We start from the raw sequence: 19,304 nt of genomic DNA on the forward strand, positions 1-19,304 counted from the left end.
CGTCGCCATCTCCTTCTGGCCACAAAAAAAAACAACAACAACAACAGTAACTGGGCGCATTTAAACGGTAAACACCATGAATGCATTTGGAAAGTGGTTGTGTTCGTGGTGTTTGCATTTTGCATTTCTTCGCATTCTTTTCTGTTTATGTGGCCTGTGTGTTGTTGTTGTTGCATCGCACAATTGTGCCAACAACAAGGCGAAGAAATGAGAAGAAGCAAAGAGTCAGAGGCAGCAGACGAATCGCAAGCAGCAGAAGAGGCAGAACAACAGCAACGGTAATACCCACCGAAGACGGCGTTTTCATTTCTGAGAATTGATTGGCCGTCGCGCCTGCATACTCTACACGCCACTACCTCTTCCACATCGGGTTTATAATATTTTTTTTCTGTATGTAATACCTCGTAAACCGGGGATGCTGAATCTCTAGGTAGTAGTTGAACTGCTATTTAATCCAACACTAAAGACACAATCTATAGTTTATCTTTAAATACACCAAACAATAAAGCTCAAATTTGAAACTGTAAATAAGTTTGTAGAGCTTTTTCTAGAATGAACAATCGAATATATGTAACTGCTTCAAATAATTATCGATGTTTTTCCATCTCTAATGGGCATCCTTTTGTTTGGAATACTCCAACTTCAAGCCTTTTTTGTGCTTTGCTGCATTCCTTTGGATTTCGTACCGCTGCAGCAGCAGCACCTGTCGCTTCTTCTTCTCCAGACCAGACTGGGACCAAAATCGGGGATCGGGATGGGAACTGGAGTTGGAGCTGAAGCTGGGGCCACAACGATTGTGATTAAATAACGTTTGACTTGGCGGGCGTCGTCGTCCTCTACAGCAGTTTGCTTCATTAGCTCAACATGGGTGCCAGGGTGCTAGAACGGAAACAACTGGGAAGCGACTCCCATTTTCCAAGTTCTCGGATTGGATCAATTCTTTCGGATTCAGCAAATCTTCAGGTACGTAAGATACTCTTTTTCGGTACCCTAATTATTTGACTTTCTAGGTTCTGGAGTCTATTTGGGTCCAGTCTCACATTCTTCGCAACTCCAAGCCTCATAGAATCTTCTTGTAAGTAACTTCTGATTCTTTAAAGATTAATAATTCCTTATTGACTAATCATTTGTTACTGCAGATCTAGAATTTTCTAAATCTTTATGAAATCAGGAGAGTTGGATACGAGTCTGTGATTCTTCAAGTTGCTGATTCTTCAAGGCCTGCGAGTCTGCGATTCTCCGTTCTCATTCCCATTCCACGCATGCGCAGTCCACTTTTGAATTTGGCATCCATAGTTGGCCTCTCTGTCGCTCTTGCGTTCTTCCCACTTGGCGTGCAAACTATCTTCTATGACAGGCATCGGCACACTTGTGCCCGCCCCGTTCACCACCTGGCTGGCTCTATTCCTGCGTTCCTCCTCGTTCGCCAAGCTGCTGTCATCATTGTAATTCCTCAACGCACTTTTAACGCTGCCTCTTTATCCACGTACCGATGAGGCTGCTTTAGATACACGGCAAGAAAAGGAAGTATCCCATTTTAAAATATATAAATATATTTATATTGTATAAAATTCCAATCTATAACCTTGTACTAGATCGGGATAATCAATGTCTTTAGGAAATGGAATTACCTTAAAATGATGGAAGTAATATTATTATTATTATGATTATTTAGCAAACCAACATTATTTTTGTTCAATTTATATTAAATTTCAATATATCCCTCTTGTTTTCAGCTCCTGTCCCGCTTCGTGCCAATTTGGCTAAGTTGCCTACTTAACTATTTTCGTCAGCAGACGATGCTGCTCCATTTTGGGCGTGACTTGGTCTTGGAGTGACTTGTGCCGGCACCTGACTCTCTATTGGACTATATATTGGACTATAACCGGCCGCAGTCGTCGTGACCCAGAAGCAACTGAAGCTGGAGAAGACGTCAACGACTCTGACAGACACATCCATTGTCATCATCACCTCGTCGTATTCGTACTCAGAATACCGACTCACATTTGTCGTTATATTGCCGCTGATTCTGCAATTGTTGTTGCCGAGTTAATGTTGATGCTAATTTCCCGGCATTATGGGTTAGTATGCCGTTGGTCGATGTCAACCGGGAACTGAAAGAGTGCTGGTGACCCCAAATCATGATGGGAATATATTAAAATGTTGATTGATTCAATATATACATACGTATCTGTACTCTTTTCGATTTAATAATTAGTTTTCGATTTAATTTCCAAGGATTCAACAAGGATGCACTCCAGTGTAGGCCGCATCCTGGTCTAATTTGTCACCAGGAATTCCAGGTGACCCCGAACGGCAGGTTGAGAAATCCCCAGAGTTGGACGGACTGGGGACAGTACTTGGCAAGCCGATGTGGGTTGGATTGCGATGCGGACTGGATTCACGGCCCCCACAGATGGGCCATCTCAGATGGCGATGGCGACGGTGATGCCGTTGGCTAATGGAACTGGCATTGGTACCAGAACGGAGACGAGACTGACACTCAGACTAGGAAGGGGGGGGGGGACTGGGACTGACTGGCAGTTGTTAGAGGTGGTTATCTGGCCAATGCCATATAAGTCGAGAAATGCGCAGTTAGGCAATCAATGGCCAGAGACGCAACGCAACGCGAGGCGAGGCGAGGCGGCGCTTCTTTTGCCCAGAGATTGTGGCAGAGGGAAGAATCGCAATTGGAGTTGGACTTGGACTTGGAATCGGCGTTAGGAATCCGCAATGACACTGCCCCTAGTGTGTCTCAGTCTCGGCTTCGGCCTCGGCCTCGGTTTTGTGGCAACGTGTGTGTTATGATTGGCAACGGTTTGTTGCTTGGCTGCCAGTTTGCCAGCCAGCCAGCTTGCTCCTCTTCCTCGGCGGGTTGGAGGAGCCGCCGCAGAAGCACAAGCCGATGCCGATGCAGACACAGACTGTGACCAGCCGGCGGAGCAAATACCGTTTTGCTGAATAAATACGAAAAACAGACGCACAAAAACACTGGCTAGCCCAACTAGGAGGGAAGTGGTTAAAATAACTCGACACTTGAAATACTTACACATTATTAAAACTAATTATTTGTTGTTTTAATTTAATGTTGACAGGTTCATATTCCTTTTGATTTGTTTGTAATAATCATATTTAATATCATATTCATATATAATAATCGTATTTCTATAAATCTCTTAAAGGTTTTTTAGAATTGCATACATGTATTCCCTTTGGAGGACAGCTTAACGGAAAATCTTTCTTTGAAAATATTTAAGAAATATGATTTTATATACTGTTAAACCCTCTTTATTGGAATACTAAAAATTAAAAAATGAAGATATTCTCTTGAGCCGACAGTAAAACGGACAGTGACGCTGATTAAATGAAAAGTTTATGAAAAATTAACTTAAATTTTTAAAGGCCTAATTAACTCTGAACTATTTATCCTAGGAAATATTCTCTGGAGCGGACATGCGAGTCTCGTGGACTACCTATTTCATCACACCCGCTAGCTCTGCGAATACCCTGTAGCCTGAGAAGCAGTTGGAGCTGAAGTCAACGATGGCGATGGCACTTGGAATGCGTTTAGTCTCCCCACCTTCCCAGCGAAGGAATGTTAATGCAGCTACTCGTACTTCTACTTCTACTTCTACTACCAAGTTGACTTGGACTTAGGCTTGTGCCTGCTGCACCCGATGACAACATCCATCGCCGCTGGCGTAGGAATGGGCACAAACATTTACCTAATCCGTTTCCCATTTCCAAGGTGATTGCTCTCGTTCCAAAACCCGATACGATACCACTCTGCACAGATCAGGTAAGGCACAAAGATGCTTTAAAGTGTAAATATGAAAAACGACTAGTAACGAATTGTACATTGCTAATGAATTGTGTTAGAATCCTTTGGCTGATTCCTGCAGGAAGTTCCCCTAGGATGGAATGGTGTTGTACAGATCTGGGTTGTCACGGAATAGCTCCTCGTTGGACAGTAATCGCACCTTGGCTACCTCATAGAGCAATGGCGTCGAGTATAGGCTACGCACAGCCTCGACTGTCTCACAATTCTGGCTATGCACTACGGCATTCAGCACCGGCACCAGCCTGGCAAAATCCGGAAGCTTGTAACCCGAATTGTACACCAACATTGCGTTCCAGGTGTTCCCGTCCAACTGCCCGGGATTGTTGCTCATGCGAAGCGCTATAAAGAGAGCTGCGGCGGCCATCTGTGAGTCACTATACCCAATGGTGACATATTCAAATATGGCCAACTCGAGGATGTAGCTAGCCAGGGTCCATGTTGATTCCGGGACCACGGCAGTGCGAGCATAGCGACGCAAAAAGCGATATCCTATGGGAATGCCCAGGTCACAACCAATGCGGCGCATCGTCGACCACTCCATCTCCATCAGATCGGTGGCGGTATACGTTCGTTTACAGAATTTTAACAACTTGTTCGCCGGCACGGTTTGCAAAGCCTCAAACTTGCTTGCCATTTTGATGGCCGCTGCCCCCAGGAGCTCCAGCATATCCTCGTCGACTGCATAGCGGCACAGAGAGAGATCGACGATTTTGACGGACAGGAAGTGACTCTCCCTGTACGTTCCAAAGGCCTGATGCACGTTCACCATCCATCTAATCAAAAGTCTACGCTTCCAGGGGTTCAGGTGCGGCCGAAAAACCATATAGTCCCCAATGATGAAGTCCTTCTCGCGTTCCTTTTGATAGATGAAGACATCCATGGCATAGGGCCATGTCTGCATGGGATCTTCGTTATTTAACTCATTGTCGATTGCCAGTAACGCCGCTTTGCGGGGATCAGGCTGCTTCTGATCCTGATCAATGCTTTCCACATCGATAAAGGGAGAATGCAGGATCGGTAGGGGAGACAACGGCTTTTCATGTGGCACCACATCCATTGCCTCCTCCTCGATGTATTCAATGAGATCGTTATGGGCATCGTTCTCCTCCAGTTCCTGGCCGGGATACAGGACAATGATACAATCGGTATCGGTTACCTCCACCTGCTTCTGCTGCTGCTGCTGCTCCTGCTCCTGTTCCAGCTCCTGCTCCTGCTGCTGCTCCTCCTCCTGCTCCTTCCCGGGATGGAGCATATTGGTGATATTGCCCAGTGCCTGGCGATTCTTATTCCACTCGGCGTGGTTATTGTTGGCCTGGCGCTTGGAACCTGATGGTAGCTCGACATTAATTTTCTTGTTGGAATCCATTTTGTAATATTGCTAATTCATAATTCTTTCCGGCTGTCATACAGCTTGTCACATAGGGAAAACAAAATCACATTGGCAATGTGTTTCTGTAATATAGGAAAGGTCATACTAGCTGGAAAAACTAAAATATGTAAATTTAAATTTACAAAAACATTTTTCAGCAAAATAATGCAGTTCTATTGGTGAAAATCTGCTGGAAAATGTTTTTATAAGGCATTAGAACACTCTTTCAGGTTTATAGAGTGCCATAAGTACTTATACTCGTGAAATCGTTATAAAATTTATGGGCTTTCATCAGGAAGCAAAGTTTTTCATTTTCCTGTGTGTGTTTATAAAATTTTCATTAATCGGACATACTTCTCAGTATAATATCGTATGATTTCTTGGTATCCAGTGTCTGCTTAGTATGTTTTGGTAAAATTGCATATATCATTCCCATAAATAACATTAGCATTTTGCTTATGCAACTTTACAATCAAAACAATCATTAATACCATATAGAAAAAAAACATTTCATTGTATAATTAAGTTAATAAATACAAGTATTTATATACATCATGGTTCGTATAGTATTTTGTTATAAACTGATATTCAGAGTAACTGAAACATGAGCTATATTTAAGTTTTATCGGAACACTTTCCATGAGGTATTTTCGGTATATCCATATATGCATTTGATCCTAATTCCATAATCCAATTAAAGTGATAATTTAAACCAGTTATACAAAATTAATATAATTTTAAGTTAGTTAAGGAAGTCGTCATCAAGTTCGATCAAAATATTATTTAAAGGATCAAATGTATAAGGTTCAAGTTGAAAAAAAATAAAATGTATCGGCATGATCTAGACTAAACCTATATCCTACAGCCTACGCAGCATCCTTGGCCATCTCCTCTTTCGCCCTCGCCTTGGCCTTGGACGCGGTCTCCTTCTCCGGCAGGAAGTAACCAAGGACGCAGAGTAGCGTCACCAGGCCAAGCATGGCCCAGAAGACATTCTCGCAGCTGGCAAAGAGCAGGCGGCCAAGGAGATTACTGCCCACCACTGCACCCAAGCGACCCACCATCATAATGAAGCACATGCCCATCGCATTGATGTGCGTCGGATAGAATTCCATGGCAATGGTGCTGACCAGGCCGCCGCAATTACCAATGGCCATCACCACAGTGAGAGCGATTACCACCAGGGCAAACTGTTCCACATAATGCAGACCCACCAAACAGATCAGCGTGAGACTCATCCAGGCCACTGTTCGGAGGGAGAGAAGGAGCAGCGTTACAACGGCTTAACCACATCCATATCCACAAGATACTCACTCAGCAGATTCTTCTTGCCGGTATAGTCGATCACATAGGCAAAGAACAGATAGATGGCAACAAACGAGGAGCCAATGATGATCATCACCTGGTATGTGGACGTGTCCACCTCCACCGAGCAGCCCAAATCCGCATTCGCCGAATTGGCATCCACATCGAAGCCCTGCAGGACACCGCAGAGTAGGGTATCCTCACCATTTCGTGTGCCCAGCTCGTCCAGGATTGTGGGGAACCACATGAAGATGCCCTGGGCCAGGAAGTAGATGAGGAACTGAATCGTACAGATGTTCAGCGTGTGACGCAATCGAGAGCGATAGAAGAGGGGCACTGTCTGGTGCCACACAAGACGCACAGCATCGAGTACACCATGGACATCGGTCAGACTGGCGCCACCGCTTTCCAGAGCCACCTCTCGCACCGGATACTCGCTCCGGTCCCGGCCAGAGTTTGTGGCAAAAATTGTGCGCAGTATTTCCATAGACTCATCGCCGCGTCCCTGGACCAGCAGATATTTCGGAGTCTCCGGGAGCGTTGAGATACCAACCAGGGCCAGCAGGGAAACGGATACATTGGCCAGCAGCAGGACACGCCAGGAGGAGAAGCGCATGCCCAGGATAATGGTCTCAATGCGAAGCGGCAGGATGCCAATGGCCATGGCTGAAGCAAAAGTTCAATTTGAATTAGTAAACAAACTAAGCAGGACACCACGACGTATGAGTGATATTACGCATACGCCATGTAAGCCAGAGACACACACTCACCTGGAGCAAACACCATGGCCAGACACAGGAATCCAGAGAGCAACGTGACATGCCGCACTCGCGATCCATTCCCATGGAACTCTCCACACAAACTAAAGACGCAAGCCTGGCCGCCGGATATAAAGAAGCCGGTGAGGAAGCGGAACACAATCAGCATCCAAATGTTCACCGAAAATGCTGAAACTATTGAGCAAATGGAGGCAAGGGATAGAGCATAGCGCAACGTGGTAACACGTCCCCACGTGTCCGCCAGAAATCCCATGGCATGTGAGCTAAGGACAACGCCCAGGAAGCCAGCGGAGGCCAGGATTCCCTGCTGATCCAACGTCGGTTGCAGGTCACACTTCATCTGGTTCATGATCAGACTGACGCCCATGATCTCCACCATCACGCCCATGAAGACCAGGCCACAGATGAGGAGCAACTTGTAATGGAAGCGCCCCACGCCGGTCAAAGTGATGGCCTCCTCGAAACTGTGCGGGAGAGGCTTCTCCATGGTCTTCACCATCGGTCCGCCACCGACAATGGCTGTCCAATAAAACAGAGAAAGAAAATGGGTTTCAATTGGAAGCTGTACAAGGAACAATTTACAATTTACAATCAAATGTCTAAAGAGTGCTTAGCTTAAGGCTACTTAATTCCCCATTTTTTTCACACAGTGTACACCCATCAATATGGATCAGTCAATCATGGGGAAACCCTCAAATGACGGCCATAATTCGAGTTCTCCATAAAAGAGGAATCAGAACCTAATCCCTGGACAGTAGTAGTTTATTGGTCATGGCATTATTATCATCACCCGCCGCCGAGGATGAGGAAAACAAGGACAATGACGATGTCCGCTTGCCCAAGGAGCAGCCACCGCCCGCCTTCTTTGAGACCAAAACCTTCCGCCTCATCTCGATCTTCCTGTATCTGGGCGGTATCAGTGGCCTGGGCATGGTGCTGGCCCTCTACTACCTCTTCTTCTTTGACTCCACCATGCCGGACATACACCTCAAGTTCCCCGTCTCCATTGGGGGTCATCCGGTGCAGAAAGTGCACGAGTACCAGTGACCAGCAATTGGCCACCACTTGGAGGAAAGGGCGGTGATTGAGCCACTGAGGAGGGGGACTCACAGCTAATTGGATTTGGAAATGCCAGCAAAGGTAGGGAGGAGGGTGTAAAAGTACAGTCACGACATAGCCGACTAGCAAATAGACTTTCTTTCGAGGATTTCGAAGTTTAAAAATTGCATAACTCAGCCAAAAATGCATTAAATTCAATTCGGAAAGCTGATTTATGTTAGTTTTTGATAGGTTTAAAAAACTGCATACCCAGTTTAAAATGTAAAATTTTATCATATTTTGACAATTTTAACGATGTAACCCCTTTCCTTTTTTTCAAAAAATGGAAAATTTCTGAAAAAAATTTTTTTCCCCCGGAGATGTCTAGAAAGATTTGTCTGTTGATGCTGATTAAGAATATATGTGATTTATAGGGTCGGAAATGATTCCTTCACTAAGTTTTATGCTTCTGACTGAAATTAAAATACCAAAAATTAAGGCCCCAGTACTTTCCCAAAACCTCGTTTATTCTTGCTACATATTTCTTGTATTTTAAAAAAATCCCCTTCTTATTTCTTTCCAGAATTATGAACAACACCGAAACCCTGCTGAATTCGCACATACCCTGTAAATCACCATCGTCACTTTTCATTTCCTTGACCAAACATGAATATAGAATCTACAGAAAAAAAACAACAAAAACTAAGGAAAAACAACAAAATGAAGTGAAGCGGATGGGAATCGGAATCGAAATCGGGATGGAAAAGGGAAAAAGGTAAAAGGAAAATGTGTACAAGCAAAAATGGAAAGAAATGGATTCTCGTCGGAGCGAGTGGAAAACTAAAAGTGAAAACAAACTGGGCCAAGTGGCTGCCCAAGAACGCAGCACGTGATGTGGGATTCGGTTTGTTCTGGAACTGGCTTTGAATCTTATTAGCGTGTGTGGCCCCCAAGACGGAGAATCGGCGGCAAAAACCCAAAGAAACCGCATAAAAAACAACAACAACAACAACACACACACACACACACACACACACACATGAAACACACACAAAACCAGAGAGAAACAACCGGGTGACGGTGGACTTGCAACGCAGTTGTGTTCAGTGCGCCCGTTGAGACGGAGACCCCCTAGAGAGAGACGCGTTACGGTTACCGATTTCAATAGCTGTTGCCCCCTACAAAGAAGATCATCATCATCAGGAGAGCGGGAAATGGCAGGTGCTCAGTCGGGCTTGATGTCCAACCTGGCCGCCGTGGTCAAGGAGGCCAAGGATGAGGAGATTCAAATGCCCAAATCGGATGATTTCTTTGAATCCAAAACCTTTCGCCTGCTCACCCTGATACTCTACATGGGCGGTGTCAGCGGCATGGGTCTCACCCTGGCCGTGTATTACCTATTCATCTGGGATTCACGGATGCCGCCACTGCCGGTATTTAAGCACACGCATCCCATTGGCTAAGGCTGAGGAGCAGGAAGGAAGGAAGGAGGAGGTCATCATTGTCCCCGCAGCCCATTGGTGAACAGATTCAGGTGAGTGATCAAGGCTTCACCTGAACCTATTTGATAGCTGAGAAAAGTTTAAGATCTGGCTTTTTGGAGGGTTTATAGGCTCAAAACTAGTAGAATTTTTAGAATTTAAATAACATGAATAGCATATACAACATGTTGAATTATAATTTACTCAGATATCTTCCATATCTTCTACTTATATCCCATATAAGGGACGCAACACTGTCACTGTGTCACCTGGCATTTGAGCTTAATTAGCCCCCTTGGCCGATATCAAAAGTTGACAGCCAGGCATTAAATTAATCCGCTTTGCTGCGATGTGCCACACAAATCGCAGAGTTTGAAACCAATGCCTTCTTGTACCCTCCTACTATGCCCATGCCCAATTCCATTACAATTACTATTACCGGTCGTCACCTGGGGGCGATTTTGATTCAATCAAATCAGTTGCTATAACGCCACCGTGCCGCGATGTCCACTCTGGAAGTTAACACCAGAGCGGGCTTGGCGAGTGCCGCCAGTGTGGCGAATCTGGCCAAGATTGTCAATATCATTGAGTCGAATGTGCGGGCGGAAGCGGAAACAGAGCAGACGGAGGCGGAGGCGGAGGCGGAAACAGAGGAGCAGGTGGCAGCGACGCAGGTTCCTCGTGGCTCTGCCAGCCGCAGTGTGCGCCTGGCCAGCAGCAGTGCTCCCCGGAGGAGTGCCTGTGCCACCTCGTATGTGCCCAAGGCACCGCAGCTGGAGGAGATTGTATTTGCCGAGCCCACCTGTACGGAGCGGTTTGCTCGATACCTGGTCATTGTGATCTATCTGTGCGGGCTCTGTTGTCTGGGCTTCTTCCTTTCCATCTATCACATCTTCTTCTGGGACTCGAGAATGCCACCGGTCTTTAAGGGCCAAAAGAAGACGCAGGCCTTTGGTTAAAGCTTGGATTACTTCCTTTTAAGCTACGTGAACTTAGATGTGGAATAACCCCTCAACACACCATACAAGCAGCACCAAAGCAAAGTGTTTATAGTTGGTATGTGAGAGGATCGGTTGCTATATAGTATTATATATTAGATCGAAAGATAATCTGCTTTAAATGATGTTGAGTGAAAGGGAATATTATGTATTTACAGAGGACATTACGCATACGCACCGTATACGGGTCGTATGAGTAATATCTTGTTAACAGAAACTTCGTTATAAATTCCGTCCCTTTTACGTATTTGTTTTAATAATTACATATCCATTTCGATTTCTCATAAGCATAAGCTAATTACTTTTTGGCTTACACTACGTATACGCACCGTATACGGGTCGTATGAGTGATGTGGCAACTATTTCATAACTCTCAGCCACTGTCTGAAATGCCAAACTCATAACTTTCCCAAAGTTCAATTTAATAATGAGTGCTTGAGTCAGGATACACACACACACTCAGGCCCATCCAACCGAACCAATTACTCCTTATTAGCCTGATAGCAAGCGAACTCTGCCCGGGCTCTGGGCTGAAAAGTTTTCGCCCAACTAAAGTTTAAGTTTAATTATGTGTATCCTCCGGCTCGGTGCCGTATGCCATATTATCCCTCATATATATATGCTATATAGAGCTGATGTGGCCACTTTGCTTCTGCTCCTGCACCACAGATTCCCCGCCTGGATGAGTTTGGGGCAACCGAAGCCAGTTATCCCTTCGTTCCGGCTGCCCGAGCTGCTTAATCAGCTTTGTCTGCACATAAGTAAGCAGATGGATAAACCATCCTTAAACTTGCTGGGAAGCAGCTGGCAGGGGGGGGGGGGGAGGGGAAATATGGAAAATGGGAAATGCAATAGGCTGCCAGCAAAAACATTTTCGAGGCCAGGTGAGACAGAGAGGGCTCCTCCACCTGGCCACGTTGGCGAAGGAAACTCCTTGAGGGAAACTTTGCAACAATGCTGCCAGGAAAATGAAATGCCAGTGTGTTGGTGCGAATGCGAGAGTAAGTCTGAGTGTGAGTGTGGCCTACATCCTGGCCCACATGATGAATATGTATTTAAGTGCACGTACAGTCAAGCATCGATAATGGAGTATTTCTGAGATTAAATTAATCTAGAATCAATTTCTTTTTAAAATTACGCTACATAAGCAGTAAATAGAAAAAAAAATACAAATGAATTAAGACTATTTAAAATATTTTTAAAAATTTTAGCTTTTTAGGATCTGTACATAATTTAGCATTCATTATGCTTTTTATTAAGCCTAAACTCAAACCTTAAAATACTGTGTTTTAAAGGCTTGAAACACTCTCAAAAGTGTGCTATAATTTTACATCGATCCTTATTTAGCAGTAATTAATAATCTTGTAATTTAACAACAATGTTTCATCACACGGAAATTACTTTCGTTACTCTATTCTTTCCCTTTTCTAACTGACATTTGTCTTTGCTAGAAGTTCACCTGTACCTGTGCATGTGTGTATTTGTGTGACTGGCTATCTCTTTTCTCTGTGGCGCTTATACAACAAAATCAATGGCCAGCATTGCAATAACGTTCGTTGTTCGGCATGCAATAGCCGCCTCTCGCTCGCACATGCCTGCACTTTGCCTCGCATCCGAAACACTGCACTTGCTCTCACTCTCTCTCTCTCTCTCTCTCTCTTTATGTGGCTCTCAGTCTATAGCTTTCTCGCTCGGCGTGTCCTAGTGACCCAGTTACAGTTTGTTAACCCTCCGATTGCCGAGAGCCAAGGCAACGAAAGGAAAACGAAGGTGTGCGTATGAGTGTGCAGTAGATTAAAGGCAGGTAGGCGTGGCAGCGAAAGTTTGGCGAGGTGAGCACCGAGAACGTCCTTCGCGACACCTGCGAAGGTTGCTGTCAAAGCCAGCAGGGAAACAACAACACTGCCTCACCCCCCTCCCCGTTCGAACCGACCGAAAATTGTTGAATATTCTGTTTGCAAAAATGTTTGCTTCAATCTTCGAACATTGATTGATTGGCGGTGGCATTGGGGAAATAATTGAAATAATGCAAATTAATTCAGACGCGCATTTTAATTTCCGCATTTGAGTCAGCAGCAAGCGAAGGGGATAAGGCAGAGGCGGTAGGGGGACACTGCACTTGACACACAAAGAGCGGCAACGTGCCGACATGCGGTTTGTTTTTGTTTTTGCCTCTTCGCTTTATTATTATTTTTTTTTTGTAGCTTTTATTTGTGGCTTTTAAGGAATGCTTCCAACAATAACATCAAGAAGAGGGAAAAGAGCACCCACGCGGCAGGCGGCAGCCGAAAATGTAAATGAGCCAAAAGGGAAGCGGGGCGGGAGGTAGTGAGAGAGCTGGTATGGGGGCCAGAAATATGCATTTTATGAATGAAATTAAAAGCGAAGATCGCCAAAGCAACAACAACTGGTGCTGCCCCAAAGCTAAGCCGAAGTTGAAGCCGAAGCCGAAGCCGAAGCCGAAGCCGAAGGGCGAACAAAGCCGATGGCGCGACACACGCACACGAAGGAAGAAAACGAAAACGTAACGGGAACGATACCGTAACGAAACTCCTGGCGCGCACTCTCGCTCTGCCGCCGCCTTTCTTTCTCTCATTTCGCTTGCAAACGTTCGACGCGTCGGTTGGCAGACACGAGCTTTTTGTACTTTTAATCGGCGAGGCGTCTTTACACGAAATTATCAAAATAATAATATTAATAATAAGACAAGCAAGCCGAAAACCAAAAGAACTTTGCATTTATCACAAAAACCAAACAATTAGACTAAATTAACGGTCACTGCCAACCAGAAAGAGAGTGAATAGAAAGCAGAAAAGAAGCTGGATAACAGGAACATATCGCGCAAGAAGAAATCTCTCAAGAAGGCACAACAACAATCAAAATCGAATCAATCAAAACAAATTGAGCTCGAAACCGCCATCGAATTTGAAATTGCTATCGGAGGAATATCGTAAGAATCGTGGACGAAGAATCAAAAATGAGCTCGAAACACAGTTCGCTGGAGGAGAAAGTGAAATTGCCGCCCACGGAGACAATAAGCCGCTGCTATCAGCCGCAGCAAAGCAACCGCAAGGTCATCCGCATCCTGACCGTTGCCGTCTACGTCCTTTGCGTCTCGCTGGCGGCCATTATGCTCTCGTTATACTACATCTTCATTTGGGACCCCACCATTCGTCCCTTTGTCACCAAGGCCACGCACTGCGGTAAGACGCTAATGCACTTCCCTAGGGCTAATCCCTAACCGGAGCTAAATACTCCCATCAGTGACCAATGACTGGTGACCAGAAACCAATCACCGACTGAACCGGGGCCGGGTGGGGAATGGGACGTGCCGGGGGGGCGGGGGTCATTTTGTTGACTGCGGTCAATCTGGGACAAAGCCCAGAAGCGAATCTAGGCTACGAGAGTTAAGAGCGGTTTGGGTTTCCGTTTCTGGTTGGGCTTTGGTTTTTGGGGTTACAGTTTATGGTTAGCCCACTACCCATTAGCCACCATCCATTATGGATGGGGTTGATTTTTACACAAGCACACATAAAACACTGGATCCATTACGATTTCATTATGAATGTAAAGCCTCCAAAATCACTTCAAAAAATATCCCCAAAAAGTAGGCAATGAAATATTTATGCAGCAAGGCTCATTGCAAATTTATAGCATACTTTGTTGCAATTTTTTTAGCTGAATGAGTTTAAAAGGCTATTTTTAGATTTCTTTTTGCATTTCATTTAAGAGGTAACATTTAAATTTACAAAAGAAAAGGCCACCCAATGAAGTCCGGTTTCAGCATTTTCTTTTTGAGAGGCACTGTAGGTTAAATTGCCGAATCGGCAGAACTTTCTCAGGAAAGGACCTGAAAATGCCGCCCACATTGTCCCACTGACTTCGTCTACAGCTCGTTCCGCCTTCATACTTTTTTTCTTTTACCGCTTTTTGTTCAGTTTTTGTAAATCAACTCGAAATTAGGTCAATGGGGTGTCATGCACACGACTATCGCCCAGCTATATACTACGCCCAACCACCCAACCCACACACACTCTCACACACTCACACCTAGACAGGGTGCAGCTCTCCTTGGTGTATTTTCCATTTGCAGTTTGCAGTTTTCAGTTTGCAGTTCAATAAATCTAATTTGATGCAATTAAATGCAGAATCTCATAGCTTAATGAAAGTTATACGGCCAAAAGGCAAACATAAATTGCAATTTATGTCAGAGAGAATGCAATTTGCCAGAGTTGAAGTTACGGTGAATATAAAGCCAATTGTTTGGTTGAAGGTGAGCCTTTTTTAGCCACAGCTTTTTGTTTGAATTTCAATTTTAAGCAGAACAAAAATAACAAAAAAGGAAACGAACTTTGGATACCTGAAGTTATATACCCTTGCAGTTTGCAATTAAAATATAGGATCGTATAGAAAACCAATCATTGATAAGCTTAAATCGTTATTTATCAACATTTTTATATGACAATTTCTTTGACTAATCAAAGTTTAAAAATCTCATAACTCAGACAAAAATGCGTTAATTTCAATTCGGAAAGCGGTTCTATGTTAGTTTTTAATAGGTTTATAAATCTGCATACTCAGTTTAATATTTAAAAAAATTCAATTTTTGGTCAATTTTTAACAATTTTAATGATGTAACCCCTTTCCTTTTTATCAAAAAATGGAACAATTTTTGAAAATTTTTTTTTCTCCCGAAGGCGGCTAGAAGTATTCGCCTGTTGATGCTGATCAAGAATATATATGATTTATAGGGTCGGAAATAATGCCTTCACTTCGTTTTATGTTTCTGACTGGATTTATAATACCATATTATTTATGTAAATTTAACAATTTGAAAAATATATATTGTTTATGTTCAAAATACTTAAAATCTTTCTGATGTTAAATCTAGATCCTACTGATGATACTTTGGATGAGTTCTGCTTGACTCACTAAGATCCTTTATAAAATATTAATTAAAACCCTCTAATACTCGATTTTTTGCAGATAAAATTGTGATACCCGAGAAAATAGCCATTCGCCTCCTGAACTCATCGGAAGTGACCGCAGAGCAGTTCTACAAGCACATCCTCGATCAATATCGCATCCTTAGCCACATGCAGCAGCAACGCCAACAGATCCTTCAGCGTCAGCACCTGCAGCTGCAGCAACTGGAGGCGAACAATCGCTTCCAGGAGGTCTTTGCCACGGCAACCATCATCCAGGCGCATCCGCATCCCCATCCCCATCCACGGGAGCCTCCGCCAAAGCAAAAGAGCCTTCTATTGCCCTCCAATAGCAGCATTGTGGCAGGTGGAGATCCACAACAGCAAGCGCAGCAGCAACAGCAGTTACCCAACAACAATATGGAAACGGATGCCGAGGGACATCTACCGCTACTCCTGGACACCTCACCGCCCGCTGACCTAAGCGGAATGGGTCACTCGAAGCGAAAGACCCATCGGGGACACTACAAACACCATAGAGCCCGTGCCGGTGGCCCCAAGAAGCTCTCCTCCATCATCAACACGGTTGCCAGTTCGAGTTCCGGTGCCAGTTCCGTGGCCAGCTCCACGCTCAGCACCACCAGTGGCGACACATCCTTGGCTGCAACGGCGGCCACCTTGCCACATGGCTATATGGACACACCACTGAACCCGGCAGCGGGTACCATTGTCCAGCCACCGCAGTTGCAGCTATACACCTCGATGCCCATACCCCTGATCCTGAGTCCCAGCGAGGAGAAGCGACCCTCGCATCATGCCCATGGACATGTGCACGGCGAGAGACGGGGCGGTGGAACCCAGTCCGGCGGACGACGACGAACCACAACGGCCTCGGTGTCCGGTTACGAGGCTCAGACATACCTCAATCCCTTCCTCACCGGCGAGCTGATCTTTGAGAAGTAAGAGAGTGATAGAGGAGCAGGCAGAGACCCGATTCGGTAATTTTTTTTTGTGTTTTTTTACTAAGAGATGATGGGATGGGTGGTTGATGGAGGGGAAATGGAAACCAAACCATTCCCAAACCCACACCCCAAACACACACTATATCAATGGAGAACTGTTTAGAAGGGGCGCCAGAGCAGCATTACTCACAATAATTCAGTTGGGCTTCAGTACTGGCCATAAGCTAAATATATACTATTCCCAAATTGAAAACGAATCATGTCATATCAAAAAAAACACCCGAAACAAAAGATATTCGAAAAGACAATAATGCATAAATGTCAAGGATAATTTTCATATCAAAAAATAAGTAAGGATGGATCCTAGAAATACCGGCAAAGAGATCCTTGTAGCTTATGTCCAGTGCTGGGCTTTTATTGGAAACTATATATAGAGCCTGGCCCGTTGAAATATATAGAGGTTAATAAGCGTTAAATGTACTGCAAAACAAAAAAACCAAAAAGGAAGATAGTTGAAACCATAGCTAAAGGTTAGTTGATGTACCGACCACCACACACACTCTCTCACACACACACACACACACATAATACGGGACCCACTTCTTCAGTAGAATATCACATGATATCAGCGATCACGGATCAGTTTGGATCATCACCAGGCTCAGCTCAGCAAAACTCACCCCACCTAGGACACTGCTTCCAGGCAGCTAGCGAATGCTACACCAACTACAATAATTATCCAACCTTAGAGTGTAACCAGTTACCAGTTAGCCAATTACCAGTTACCAATAACCACCATTCCAGGAATTATGAATGTCACAAAACACCTCACGCAGAGCGGCTTTTACTAGGATTGTCACAGCCAGAGATCGGTTATATGTGGATTATACATAGTCCCTATATACATATATGTATGAAATTCTAAGGAAGAAGATTCTTATCTTAGTTGTTTTTACCAAGCTTTAATTGATTTAATTCCCACTACTCATATATGGTTTTATAATATCTAATTATTATGCTTAAGAAAAGCCCCTTAATCTGTTTGCTAAATCTAAAAGATAACCAAGAGATTCATATGATTCGTTTGATTCTAAAAATACTTGGCCGACGCATTACCTTTGGCCAAAGAAACTTCCAATAGATAAAAACGCGGCGTGCTCAACTCAAATATGAACTATAGTTATAATACTATAGTTATGCATATATAAACCACATATATGGGGGGCATATAACCGATGTCTGACGTGACATTTGCTCCGTCTATAATCACATATTCTCGAAAACCAAAGCAAAACACTAAAGGCAACAAACCTATCAAGAAACACCAAAAATACACTATGAGAAAAAAGGGGGGAATAAGAGAGAAAGTATATGGATGAGGGGAAAGAGGATGAAGAGGAAACTGCATCGCATCCAAGGACACGAGAATTGAATTCATCAATAAATAATAAATAAATAACAAAAAGTATAAACCATATACATACGATATAGAATTGAATCTGTAACTGATGGGCATATACCGCATATATATATCTTATATACCGCATATATATATATATATATATCTTATATATGTATACCAAGAAAAATAAAACAAAAAAACAAACGTCATTTTGGCAATAATAAAGCATAGCAAACAAAAACAAGCGATGCCAAGTTCTTTTATTGGTAGCACTTTCACCGCACAACCCCACAAATCGAGATAAAAACGTTTCTTTGGCGATAAAAACAAATTATTAAATAATATTAGCCACAAATAATAATTATATCACCAAAGTCTTGGTAATATATATGAACTTTTAAGGTGTAAAATATAATAAGAAATGGGTAATCACTCTTAATTTGTATACTTTTTATAGTTTTGTAATATTTTCACTTTCACTTTTTCGAGTTCTTAATTTGATCCTGGTTTATATTTTCTATATCTTTTCCCTTTTGAACTCACCAAACTCTCGTTCGCAATCGATCACATATCCAGGATTGTCCATGTTGTGTCCTGTCTTAAGTTAACCTTCCTTTTTCCTGGATAAGATGATGGTCAGATGGATGATATTAAGATTGAGGAGGAGGACTCTCAACCCTGTTGCGACTGAGGGCACTGTCCACGGCCAACTGACGAGCCCCGCCGGGTTGTGGTTATAATAGTACGTCCGTATATCATCTGGCTGCTCGGTACGTGCTTCAAAGTCCCATCGCAATTAGGTTTCTGTAAGAGAGACACACACACACACACCCACACCCAGGAGATATCCGCGCCAAATAAAGATGACAAAAACAAAAGCTGTAAATCTTAAATAACCGCACAGCACCATCTTCATTTTCCGCAATCTGCAAGTCAGTATCGTGGTAATAAGCTGGGGGATGCAGGTTTTTGTTTTTCTTGTTTTAATCGTTGATAAGCAGATACATAGATGGCCGTGCCCACCTGTGACCTTGAGGATCGTTAATAGAAACCAAAAATGCCCCTCCCATGGGGGTCCCAAGAAGAAGAAGCAGAAGTGTCCAAAGCCAAAACAAAAGCTTTTTTCGTTGCCCCCGGCAACACCACCCGCACACGTTGCTTGATTGGCATAAGCAAGAAAGTCCAGGTAAAGCCTTTAAGATCC

At 43.9% G+C, this 19,304-nt stretch overlaps 5 protein-coding genes, 2 long non-coding RNA genes and 1 pseudogene across 9 annotated transcripts; 6 read left to right on the top strand and 2 right to left on the bottom strand.

The window, feature by feature from the left end:
• The first annotated feature begins 551 nt into the window (after positions 1–551).
• LOC147643232 (uncharacterized) lies at positions 552–2,194 on the top strand. Its single transcript, XR_015272303.1, has 3 exons — positions 552–963; positions 1,011–1,075; positions 1,140–2,194. It is a non-coding gene; the product is annotated as an uncharacterized LOC147643232 (long non-coding RNA).
• Positions 2,195–3,911: 1,717 nt separating this feature from the next.
• Positions 3,912–5,314, bottom strand: LOC110179594 (G2/mitotic-specific cyclin-B3 pseudogene; annotated as a pseudogene).
• Positions 5,315–5,708: 394 nt separating this feature from the next.
• Positions 5,709–19,178, bottom strand: LOC110179493 (uncharacterized). Its single transcript, XM_020947067.2, has 4 exons — positions 18,644–19,178; positions 7,286–7,813; positions 6,525–7,181; positions 5,709–6,456 (listed from the first exon to the last, which is right to left on the bottom strand). The coding sequence occupies exons 1-4, from the start codon at positions 18,684–18,686 to the stop codon at positions 6,077–6,079; spliced, it is 1,608 nt and encodes a 535-aa protein (XP_020802726.2). The 5' UTR covers positions 18,687–19,178; the 3' UTR covers positions 5,709–6,076.
• Positions 8,048–18,344, top strand: inaF-A (TRP channel auxiliary subunit inaF-A). 2 transcript variants are annotated; one of them, XM_086835701.1, is made up of 3 exons: positions 8,048–8,434; positions 8,916–9,866; positions 15,798–18,344. In XM_086835701.1, exon 1 carries the CDS (start codon positions 8,066–8,068, stop codon positions 8,339–8,341), a length of 276 nt encoding a protein of 91 aa, XP_086691827.1. In that variant the 5' UTR covers positions 8,048–8,065; the 3' UTR covers positions 8,342–8,434; positions 8,916–9,866; positions 15,798–18,344. The 2 variants fall into 2 exon arrangements, with proteins under 2 accessions (XP_086691827.1, XP_086691828.1); XM_086835702.1 differs by having other exon boundaries at positions 8,916–10,869; positions 15,798–18,029.
• Positions 9,428–15,920, top strand: inaF-C (TRP interacting protein inaF-C). Its single transcript, XM_020947068.2, has 2 exons — positions 9,428–10,869; positions 15,798–15,920. The coding sequence occupies exon 1, from the start codon at positions 10,317–10,319 to the stop codon at positions 10,770–10,772; it is 456 nt and encodes a 151-aa protein (XP_020802727.2). The 5' UTR covers positions 9,428–10,316; the 3' UTR covers positions 10,773–10,869; positions 15,798–15,920.
• inaF-B (TRP channel auxiliary subunit inaF-B) lies at positions 9,428–18,344 on the top strand. 2 transcript variants are annotated; one of them, XM_086835703.1, is made up of 2 exons: positions 9,428–9,866; positions 15,798–18,344. In XM_086835703.1, the coding sequence occupies exon 1, from the start codon at positions 9,547–9,549 to the stop codon at positions 9,793–9,795; it is 249 nt and encodes an 82-aa protein (XP_086691829.1). In that variant the 5' UTR covers positions 9,428–9,546; the 3' UTR covers positions 9,796–9,866; positions 15,798–18,344. The 2 variants fall into 2 exon arrangements, with proteins under 2 accessions (XP_086691829.1, XP_086691830.1); XM_086835704.1 differs by having other exon boundaries at positions 9,428–10,869; positions 15,798–17,201.
• Positions 9,428–18,344, top strand: LOC110179496 (TRP channel auxiliary subunit inaF-B). The gene is made up of 2 exons (XM_020947070.2): positions 9,428–9,866; positions 15,798–18,344. Exon 2 carries the CDS (start codon positions 15,908–15,910, stop codon positions 16,697–16,699), a length of 792 nt encoding a protein of 263 aa, XP_020802729.2. The 5' UTR covers positions 9,428–9,866; positions 15,798–15,907; the 3' UTR covers positions 16,700–18,344.
• LOC147643233 (uncharacterized) lies at positions 11,608–14,809 on the top strand. Its single transcript, XR_015272304.1, has one exon. It is a non-coding gene; the product is annotated as an uncharacterized LOC147643233 (long non-coding RNA).
• Positions 19,179–19,304: the final 126 nt, after the last annotated feature.

This window comes from Drosophila serrata, unplaced genomic scaffold, assembly GCF_035046125.1.
Source record: "Drosophila serrata isolate PLE 108 unplaced genomic scaffold, ASM3504612v1 contig_276, whole genome shotgun sequence".
NCBI classification, from domain to species: domain Eukaryota; kingdom Metazoa; phylum Arthropoda; class Insecta; order Diptera; family Drosophilidae; genus Drosophila; species Drosophila serrata.

What these genes read in the sequence shown, in the direction of transcription:
- inaF-A (XM_086835701.1), top strand. Translation starts at nt 8,066, where the DNA reads ATGGCATTATTATCATCACCCGCCGCCGAGGATGAGGAAAACAAGGAC.
- inaF-B (XM_086835703.1), top strand. Translation starts at nt 9,547, where the DNA reads ATGGCAGGTGCTCAGTCGGGCTTGATGTCCAACCTGGCCGCCGTGGTC.
- inaF-C (XM_020947068.2), top strand. Translation starts at nt 10,317, where the DNA reads ATGTCCACTCTGGAAGTTAACACCAGAGCGGGCTTGGCGAGTGCCGCC.
- LOC110179496 (XM_020947070.2), top strand. Translation starts at nt 15,908, where the DNA reads ATGCAGCAGCAACGCCAACAGATCCTTCAGCGTCAGCACCTGCAGCTG.
- LOC110179493 (XM_020947067.2), bottom strand. Translation starts at nt 18,686, where the DNA reads ATGGACAATCCTGGATATGTGATCGATTGCGAACGAGAGTTTG. An exon ending in GGCCATGGTGTTTGCTCCAG is followed by an intron (nt 7,182 to 7,285) that starts GTGAGTGTGTGT and finishes CTTTTGCTTCAG; the next exon opens with CCATGGCCATTGGCATCCTG. An exon ending in CGGCAAGAAGAATCTGCTGA is followed by an intron (nt 6,457 to 6,524) that starts GTGAGTATCTTG and finishes CCCTCCGAACAG; the next exon opens with TGGCCTGGATGAGTCTCACG.